Source organism: Morus notabilis, unplaced genomic scaffold, assembly GCF_000414095.1.
Source record: "Morus notabilis unplaced genomic scaffold, ASM41409v2 Scaffold1202, whole genome shotgun sequence".
NCBI classification, from domain to species: Eukaryota; Viridiplantae; Streptophyta; class Magnoliopsida; order Rosales; family Moraceae; genus Morus; species Morus notabilis.
In genome coordinates, this window is record NW_010358070.1 from 115,075 (window position 1) to 125,984 (window position 10,910).

General features: G+C 35.0%; 1 protein-coding gene across 1 annotated transcript; it reads right to left on the reverse strand.

Moving 5' to 3' along the window:
* Positions 1 to 5,613: 5,613 nt before the first annotated feature.
* Positions 5,614 to 9,608, reverse strand: LOC21391946 (protein NEN1). Its single transcript, XM_024161287.1, has 6 exons — positions 9,137 to 9,608; positions 8,682 to 8,839; positions 8,199 to 8,245; positions 8,051 to 8,114; positions 6,280 to 7,016; positions 5,614 to 6,165 (listed from the first exon to the last, which is right to left on the reverse strand). Exons 1-6 carry the CDS (start codon positions 9,414 to 9,416, stop codon positions 5,931 to 5,933), a joined length of 1,521 nt encoding a protein of 506 aa, XP_024017055.1. The 5' UTR covers positions 9,417 to 9,608; the 3' UTR covers positions 5,614 to 5,930.
* Between the last annotated feature and the right edge of the window lie 1,302 nt (positions 9,609 to 10,910).

The following is a 10,910-nucleotide window of genomic DNA, read 5'->3' on the forward strand; positions in this document are numbered from 1 at the left end:
TTGTATAGAAGAGTGTTGATTTTTCTTTTTTTCTTATTTTTTAAGTTTCATGTTTATATTTCTTTGCTAATCATTTCATATTCTCCCATCTAATCATTTCATATTCTTTTTCATTTTTTTAAAAAGTTGGATTGATGGTATTTGTTCTGTTTCTTTTCTTTTTCTTTTTTGGTTTCTTTATGTTCATGCTTATCCTCGTGATATGTTGTTTAGGCTTGCATTTTCGTTTCCTTTATGCATTGTCGTCTATTTATTCTTATTTCTTCTCATGTATTATTTCATTTAGTTAAAACCCTTGTAGTATTGAGCCTTGGACTTCTATGTTTTTAGGTTAGTACTCGATTTTATAAGTATATAGTTGAATATTATTATTTTGAGGTTTGTTTACTTAAGAGAATTTTCTATCCGTGAGGTCAGGATTTCATGCTAACCCTTCTGAAGAGGTTTGAGTTTCATACTTTCACAAGTTAAAGATGGATTAATGAAAATATTAAAATGAAAAATTAAAATAAAATGGTGGGTGTAAAAGAAATATGGTGGTTAATAATTAATAATTCTAACAAAGTAGCTATGGACAATTTTAGAATAATAGAGGTGTGTAAAAAATAAATTTAATTTTTTAAAATTTATGTAGGGTGTGTAGTTAGAACGGGGTGTATAGAATAAAAATGAGAATTTGAATAGAACCAGCCATAAAATTCATTAATATGCCCATAAATCTATATAAATTTTAATTTCATACACCTTTCAAAAATTTTATATCTAGTTTAATCCAGAAACTCTATACGCCTCAACTCTATGAATTATTCATAAGAGTGTGATATTTCGCAGCTAGTATTCATAGATTATGAGCCCATTTGATTTATGGATTAGAACCATTTTTGATTTACGTGTGTTTTTTGTGAGAGAAAATACTGTAGCGAACTATGAACCATGATTCGAATCAGAGAACGAATCCTCCAACCAAACAGACTCTATATGTTTTTTTATTCAATTACTTATTGTTGCGTTTTACATCGTATCCTCCTCTTCTTTTTATTTTATTTTTTATTTTTTTTCCTTGATAAGAGCCAACGATGATGGCTAAATGGAATTCGCATTGCTCAAAAGCTTGTAATGTGTATTGGCTATAATGATTTAGAGAGGTCAAAGGCTTGAAGCTAACTGTTTGGTGTGATCTCTGTGGAACTACAGGAAAGAAATGAGGAAGGGAAACGATTGACAAAATTTAAATTGATATTTGATGTCATGGGTATACCAATATAAGGGTTATATTAGGAAAATTTACATTTGTATATTGCCTCTTAAAATATTATAAATGATAGAATAAATTTATTGGGGGTATTAATTAATTAATGGGGTGCAAATAAAATTTCAATAGTGACACTCAAAGCCGGCATTTAGCCCAAGTATAGTGAAGTCAAAGTGAACTCATGGGTCATTATCAAAAGAAAAGGGGCTCAAACTCGGTTTTAGCCAACCACATCCATAAACATCGCACGGAAGTTGCGGTAAAGCTTTAGGGGATGTGCAATTTTGTTATGCACTTTCTTGGTTGTTGGCTTGCGTTGATATGTCTTCCAATTTCGTTTGCACATGCTTGAGTTTGACTGTTAGAAAAAAAAAAAAAAAAAAACGGTGAGGTGGGTAAGATAGATTATATGCCAATCTTCTTTTTAGTATTTGAAAATTGTACATATAAAAAGTATTTGACAAGGTTGTACGAAAATAATTTTTAAGTAGGGATATATTAGAGAAGAAATGATTTGAGGGAGCAATTAGTAAAAACCATTTACAAGGGTTACAGCTGGGAAAAAAAATTGACTACAAGGAAAATGTTTAGATAACCACCATTTGAAAACATAAGAGTTAAAAGTAAAAAATAAAAAATAAAAAATAAATGGATCGAAATCCACATTTCAATCAAAACATGCATTTTGATCAAATGTGATGGTGCCAAAAAAAAATATCTTACCGTAAATAATTTAAATAAATAAAATTTACCAAAGAAATTATCTATTTATAAATATTTATTTAGTATTATTTACTTCAAGTATTAGTAAAAATGCTATTTATTATAATTTTCATTTAAATAATATAGTGTTTCTTTTAGTAGGGTAGAACTTTTTCACATAGTAATTAATCTTGACTGATTTAACCAGATCCCACACCCACTCTAAAATCCAACGCCACTGTAGACCTCCGACCAGAGCGGATCGCGACATAAATCAAGGACCACCGACCTCAAACTCAATCTTTGCGAGACGAAGGACGATATCTGACCTAGATCGTCGCAATCAAAGTTCGACGAGATGGGTTCAACCAGATCGGCGACGACTCGATCTCTGCAACTCATTAAACCAGATCTGCTCAATAATGATCGAAGATCGCAATCTCTGATCTGAAAACCATAGTACAGAGAGTCACGAAGTAGAGAGGGTCGTGAAGGAGAGAGGGACTCACAGAGGAGACAAGGACTCACGGCGGAGAGAGGGACTAGCGGAGAGAGAGAGAGAGTCGCTGTGAAGAGAGAGTTACAGAGGAGATGTTAGAGAGATTGTAATATATCTCTCAATTTCGATATCACAAAAATTGGCCTAAAACACATTCGGGAAGAGTGGGCGGGCATAAGCGCGCGCTGCAGCGCGCCTCTTGGGCGTTGCAGCCTGTGCAAAACAGACCTCTCGGGTCTGTTTTGCTAAGCCCGCGCGCTGCAGCACGCCTTTGGGCGCTGCAGCGTGCACAAAACAGGCCTCTTGGGTATGTTTTGTGAAGCCCGAGCGCTGCAGCGTGAATGTCATCCGCTGCAGCGCAAATTACTAACGGAAAACGTGTTTTCGTGTGTTTTAGTGATCTGAAAAGGTCTTGAATCATTGCATCCATTTGTGATATGTTTTCTCACATATCTGAGCACTTATTAACAATAGAAATAACTATTGATATAACTGCATCAGCATATAAAGGATAACCTTTAAAATTGAAAAGGTATCTTTATGTGAAAGGTTGTAACACTTAAAGAGGATGGATGCATCCCTGTATTTATTTGATGGACTTCAGAAAATACATATTTTATCATTGTTCTGGAACTCAATATTTTTTGCTGGATATTGTGTTCAAGGGTTTGTTGTATCTTGGGGGTAATTTACCATTAAAAACTCATTAGCAAACTTTGAGAAGTGAGGACAAATAAAACCTTAAAGGAAAGTATTCCTATACGCCTCAAACCCTCTTTTTGTTTTCTCTATTCTTTTCATCCTCCCAAATCTGAATTTTTCAACAGGAGAGAGAGAGAGACGCGGTGGAGAGAAAGAGAGACACGGTGGAGAGAGAGTTGAGGAGGAGGAGAGAGAGTTACGGTCGAGAGAGTGCGAAGGGGAATAAGGAGAGAGAATCACCAAGGGGAAGAGAGAGAGGGGTCGTGAGAGTAGAGAGAGAGAAAATTGGAAGAGAAAAAAGGAGGGGAAAAAATCTTAAGGGTAAAATTGAAAAACAAATTATTTAAAATTAATGATATGCTATAATTTACGCTATTTGTTTGAGATATTATGCTATTTGTTTCAAAAGTACCTATAAAATATGTTATATCCTATATTTTCTCTAATTTTTTAAACAATCAAGGGTTTAGAGTTCAAAATCATTTATAATTAAAAATAAAAATAAAAAGCTTAAAACGTTAGTGGTGCGCCATTGCCGATTGATTGATTATTGATGCGTATGAGATACTACATGATATTAAAAATATCAGATCCTAAAGCTGCTTTAGTTCACTGATTTGAATTTTTAATTTAAGTTGAGATGTAACTTTATGTGAGTGCTTTTAACTGTAATAAAAAAGTTAAATGTGAATTTTTGTGAGAATTTTTAATTGTTGTAAAACTGAAATTGAAAACTTAAATCGATAAAATGAATGAAGTCTAATATTATTTTTGTTTTTGTTTCTTTGTTTTTCTTTTTTGTTGTAAATGATTGGAGAAGCCTTGGATGTAATACTTACTCGTTGGTGGAAAACAAAATGAGAAAAGAGAAAAAGAATCTCGAAATATCTACTGGGTATTTGGTACGAGGATGCGTCATATGGTTCGAATCATGGTTCGTGATTTGTTACAGTACTTTCTCTCACAAAAAACACACGTACATCGAGAATGATTATGAATCATGGTTTTGAATCCGTGAACCAAACGTCCACTAGTGATTGGAAAAGTCTCGGGATATTTTATATATAATGTATTTTCTTCTTGTTTTGAAACACATTGGACCGGTTTAATATTTTATTATTGGAGAGTTTCTTTAGTAATCTGGTTAAAATTATATTTGGTTGAAAAAGTTTACAAAATAGACAGATTTTGATACATATATGACGGTTGAAAAATAAGAGACTACTACTAATCTATTTTTACATGGACTATCAGAGAAAGTCCCTATTGTTTCTTGACTAGGAAAAAAGAGAAGCAACAACTAGTTACAAGCTTGGCTCAACGATAAATATACATTCATGTTTGTATAATAGTGTCCTAACATCTCTAGAATAGGATAGTAGTTTTCTCTGCTCTCTCTTTCTTTCTCTCATGAGGTGACATAAGATTTTAGGTTTGAAATCTCTTCTTAGGGCCAGAGTTTGGCACCACCACTTGTTAGTCATCATACTCTTGACCCTTGAGACGGTGGCTGAGTTCGTACCGGTGTAGTCGATGGTTGATATCGTCATTGCTCTGGGGTCTTAGCCCCATCATCAATATAGTTCGAGGGAGGGCGGCGGGGGTCTTAGGGCGACTGGTATTAAAGATGGAGGTTTGACGACTTTCCTTCGTGTGACGAGCGAAGGCATCGTTCGGGTTGTTTTAGCATTAAGCTTCGTCAATGACAGTCACGATTTCTACAACGGCTCTTATCAGATGCAGTTTCTTTGGCTTCTGTACAATGATTGTTGGCTTGTCGCCGACATCTCTTCTTGTGTGGTTAAGGCTATTGGTAGTTTTCATAGTGTTTTGTTAATTTAATAATGACGTTATTTTTGTCAAGTTTATGTATTGTAATAACGGAAGTGGTTTCCTATACATTCTAATTTTATTTATGTGTCTCACCAGTCTGAGTTGGTTATTGACAATGTATGTGCTTGTTTGCATCTAGATGTGCTTTTAGGTCGTGTTGCTTGTGTCCCAATATTAGAGGTTTGGTCCCGGTCAACTGCTTTTATCCATTAACAATAATGATTCTTGTTAACGAGTTTTAGTTACACTCGATTTTGTTCGTGCTGAATGGGTCTTTCTCTATTAGGTCTCGACACTTGTGTTCGCCTTTGTATTTCATCTATTTTCACTAGTAGATCCAATCAATACGCGTGGTCAAATTCTCTTGTAGTTTGTGCTCATTTGTGACTATTTATTTAATTTGTTAATTTAGTAATGAAATTTTCCTTTCAAACTCACTCTTATTAGAGAGAGAGTAGCAAATAAATTATGTACAGTTATGGGACACATTTTAAAAGATAATTTTGTAATTGTCTTTTAATAAAACACAACCTAAGATCGATTATAAGGGTATTCAGGAGAAAAAGAGTGCGTGTGTGTTTTCTTCTAAACAATGTCATATCAACAGGTAATTTTCATAGTCTGTTAAAGAAATTTCATTTTTTAAATAAGATAACAATTCTCCAGAACCGTTCCTTCCTTCTCCAATAAGTACATAACACCATTTTCGAAGCTACACCTTAGAGGGAAGAATAGACCCTAAGAATCCATAGAAAGTAGAAACTGACGAAAAAGATCGTCAATTATCTACTTTGGATGTACAACAATTTTAAAGTTACAATTTACATTTAAAGAAAGAAAAGCAGAGAAACTTTTATATGTAAGTCTAGTAGTGTAGTTGATGTGACATAGCCATAAATCATACTAAAATAAATTAGAGAACCTATCTTGTCTCTCGTATCATCAATCTGAATGGATAATCAATTTTTTGGCCACCAATTTAATGCCTGCAAGCTGCTGATAGTCATATGGGTCTAAGGAGAAAAATGCATCCACAAAGGTCCCAGGCGTGAACAACGTACTAAGCTCTGAGGCATCAAATGTGCTAAAAACTAACCTCTTCTCAGAGCCAGAATTTTCCTTTTGATAGATCTCCGTCGCATATATAGCTATGTTTCCACATACTGCAGCTGGTATGCTGTAGTAAAAACAAAGAAAAAAATAATAATGTTTAATGAACCAAATCTTCCAGAAGGGTGGAACTCTATTCTCACATTGCTTGCCAAAAATGATTGGAGAAAGAAAAACTCACTGCAATCTGACTGTTGGGAAGCTGAAGAAGCCATTCTTTCGAGTCACAACAGGCCTCCATTCTGAGCTACTGCCCGAATTCAAAGATGACTTCCGGGCGATGTCATCACATGAATCGAGAAGTTTATAAAGATTTGGTGGCGCGTCAACAACAAAATTCAACCGTGGTCTGCCAGCGGGATCAACAAACTTCGCACTTATTCCGAAACGCACTTTCAGACGACTACATTGAAGTTGCAAAGTGATATCTTTGTGCAATAATTTCATCCTCAGACTCCCACGATAGAATGGAACATGTGAGGCACGGATAAAAGAAATAGAAACTTCATCAAGCACTAGAAATGGAACAGAACTGCCATTAGGCAAATTTGTTGCTGGTGTGGAAGAAACATCTGGAGACTCTGGAATGGATTTCTCCTCCATGTTGACATCGGACTGATGGGATTCTATTGCAATTTCAGCGCTGAGTGGGGCCATGTTAAAAGGATCTGGACGTGATGAGTTAGATTGTACTGGATTAGAGACTTCTACTCCTCTGCTTTGAGCGAATGGACATGATATTGAGTGATTCTCAACCATTATTCGAGACGTGGAAGATGACACTGGGCCATTATCATATGCGGGGATATTGGAATTGCTTGCCCCCACGGGAGATGATTTTCCATTACTACGACTTCTTGTTAAAGCATTTGGAGGAACCCAACTGTTTGTTGTGAATATGTCCGGGAGGCTCGACTCCTGTAATTATGCCATACTATAGTTAATCATCACATAACTGATCATATAAAACCTGCCTGTCTATGGATCACTTCAGAGGCAATAGGGATGGAGAACATCCTGGTCAAATCACAAATATGAGGTATGGTTTCAAAAATTAAAAGTAAATAATTAAAGACTAGCTGCAACCTAGCGCATAGCTGGCATTACACAATCAATTAAAATGAAGGAAATGCTGGAAGCAACATACTGAAGTTCAAGAGGTTGTCATTATTCTTCCAAACAGACATTAAAAATAAATAAATAAATAAATCGTTATAGAAAAATCCAATAACTTTCTTTTATATTAGGCTAATCCATTAACTGGGTTTGGACCAGTTGAGAAAGGTAAATACCCTATAACTAAGCAGGGTATGAAATTTCCTAACTCACACCACCTCGTGCACACACACACACATTGACACATACATAAACACTTCCTAGAAGATAAACATTCGAACTCAACTGCGAATGGCTAAAAGGAATAGCAGGAAACAAAAGTAATCTTACACAGGCATATGAAAACAAGCCCATACACATTACCTAATGACAAAAATAATAAAAAAGTCATTAACAAAAATAAAAAAGGTGAGAGAAATCAAGAGACTGAAACTAAATTTGCAGCTTCGCATACACCCTAACAGACTAACACGTGAAGAAAAAATCAGCACCAAATAAATCATTCAAGAACATACTTGTCAAGTAAACAAAACGGTTCACGATGAAAGGTTCCATTGAGTATTGTCAGATGCACTGTAAAACGTATATAATGTAGGCTAATAATTCCGTACACATAAAAATTGATAGGATCTTTGGCTATCATTTAACTTGAGAAAAATTTGTCTACATAATGTTTGGAAGACAATAAGCTTTGAGAATATATATTTTAATTTGTTAGTGGGGCAAAATCGACAAGTACTTGATCGATGATATATCGAGTAATAAAACTAAAACATACAAAAACAAGTAGAACTATGAGGATGGTCATGACTCCTCAAGAATACTCAAGTTTTTACCAAGAACAAGACTGTAGCACAGTATTTGAGAACTTCAAGATTCATTCGAACATCATCCAAGCTCCTAAGAATCACCACAACGAGATTAGTCAAACAAAACTAATTGAAAAATCAAGAAAGCCAACGCAAAATAGGATTGCAAGAGTACCTATGTGTCTGCTTTCCAAGCCCAAAATATGTCGCGAGGGTGGCCATCTGCATATGTAAATGAGGATGTATCAACCATTAGGGAAACAAAAATGTAGCAGAACGCTTGACTACTGCGCACTGTTGAATGTCAAATTTCATGTCATAATATCCACCAATCATGTCTGTTATCATAAATAAGATAATCCAACACAAAAACAAGATAAAGATGAGAAAGCAGTCATTAATAGAAACTAAATGCTTAGAAAGAGCATTCCAACATCAGAGAAGAAGCTTATCATTCATTGCATCAGGCTCTTCTATTTTGAAAAATGCAATTGGAGGGTCGACTCAAAAGTCGAACCAACCAAGCTATTCAAAATTTTCCCCTAATAAATTTATATTCTCCACAACAAGTTCTCATGATCCTTAGGAAATATTTTTCACACATTGAAATCAGCCCCAAAAAAGTACTTTTGAGCTGAAATTAGCAATTACATTTTACCTTCATGTCACCGGCTCTCCGGCCAAACCTCTCAGTCAACAACGCCAACGAATCAATTGTACCCTTTGGCTCCGGTGCTGGTCGTCCAATATCTGCGAACGCCTCTCGAATCCGAGCACAATCAAATCTCAATATATTGTGACCTGCCCATATCCGTCCTGTGCACAACCGACCCAAAAAAAAAAAGAACCGATTTTTCAATATAAACCAGCTTACAAACTAGCTTTTTGTCGTAAACACCCAATTTGAGCTTTCATTTTCAACAGATTTCATAGATTTCTTTGTTATTTGATTCAATTTAAAATGATACCAACATTCAACGAGCATTTTCAGCTTAATGGGCCACAAAGTACAATTTTTTGAGGTTTCTTTTCACATTTCATTTTCTTTCCTTCAAATTCTCAAATTCTATGAACCGAACAGAAAGTAGAGAGAGAGAGAGAAGAAAACCAAACCATGGAGAATGTCGTAGACCCGTTCGGCGATGTCATTGAAAGTCGGGGCCGAGATGACGGCGTTGCGAGAAATGCCGTTGCAGCGAACGGAGAGAGAGGAGATGAGGGAGAGGTCCGAGGGTCTAACGAGCGTGGAATAGCTCTGGAGCTCGATGAGCTTCCTACAGCAAACCAGAATGGCTCCAAACTCCAAAATGGCGAATCCTTGACCGGATCGAGTCGGCACCGTCGTTTCGACGTCGAAGAACGCGATCTCAGAGCGGTCCTCGCTCGAAGACATGGATGGATACCTCGGGTGAATCGAGAGGGTTTTAGAGAGAGAAAGATAGGTTTTCCGAGGAGAGAGAAACTCTTAGATTTTAGAATGTAGATGATGGAGATGAAAAATGAAAGAAAACGCGCCAAATCGTCGTATAAAGATGACACTGATACAGCTTTTGAGATTTCTTCTCCCTTAAGATTTATTGTTGGGCCGTTAAGTGGCCCATAAAAAAACTGAGGAAGGTGAATCAGAGGAAAGAAATATAAGGAATATCGTGGAAAGATTTTAACCCTGGTTTACACATAAAGGTAGAATGGGGCTTTATTTATTTTCCACTTTCGAGTTTTTAATTTGAGTTAAAAGATAAAGTTATGTGATTCCAATCAATAAAATAAACAAGTCTCAAATTTAACGCAATGACTAATTTAATTGACACGATAAGAAGTAGAGTGAAATAAAGAATATTACTTTAGAGAGTTAATATTTGAATACTATGTTACTACTAAAATATTTGAGCTTAATTTGCATATAAAAGTGGCATGGGTAAATAATCCCGAGATTAATCAAGTATATGTGAATTCTGTTAACCTTACGTGCAGGTAAAGAAAAGACTAACAAGTAAAGAGAAGGCCACCAGTCCCCCCACAATGAGTAGAATAAGGATTAGTTTGGTATTGTTGTGCTGTTAAAAATATTTATTGTTGTTCTGTTATTAGTCAGAAGTTACTGTAAACAGAAATATATAAGTGTTTATTGTTAGTCAAATTTACTTAATGAGAGATATTTCCATATATTATAAGATGCCTTATCCTTTTTAATAATTATGGATCTACTCTTTATAATTTTTTACCTGTTTTCTTTAAAAAAAAAAAATAAACTGATTAAACCTTGGTTATTATGACATAATTTGACGGTATAAAACATAACACCATAAACCTTTCCTTCCACATAAGTAATTATCTTCATGTTTAAGGAAAACCCAACAAGCAAGTAAAATGGGAATACTTTTTTAAGTTTAGGTATCTTGTTCCTTACCTGCATTTGTAACTGAAGTTTTTAAACAACAGCTACGGCAAGCAATACCTACACTAAATTGAGGTCAAACATTTAGTTTACAATAGTTGCATAAACAAGAAGTGTATATAAGGTATTGCCTTAAAAATAATAAAAAAATAATAAAAAAAACCTTGTTTGAATGGAAGGAAAACAGAAATGGAAAGAAACCCTAGAGACATTGGATTCCTTTTTGTACTTTTTATGGATGACAATCACGTAAAGCTCTTTGTTTTATATGGAGGAATAAACGGTGCAGGACTTGCATATGTTCTGCAAACAAGGGAAAATAAATGCTCCTTATTCACGGTTACAATGGCATTCTTGGCTCTATTTTGCACCTAAACCTTTCAAAAACTGTGCAAGTATGTCTATGAAATAATTTAAGACCCTTAATGAAGAACTTTTATTATTATTATTATTAAAGAAACAAGCTTAATGACGAACTTATAGGGAAAG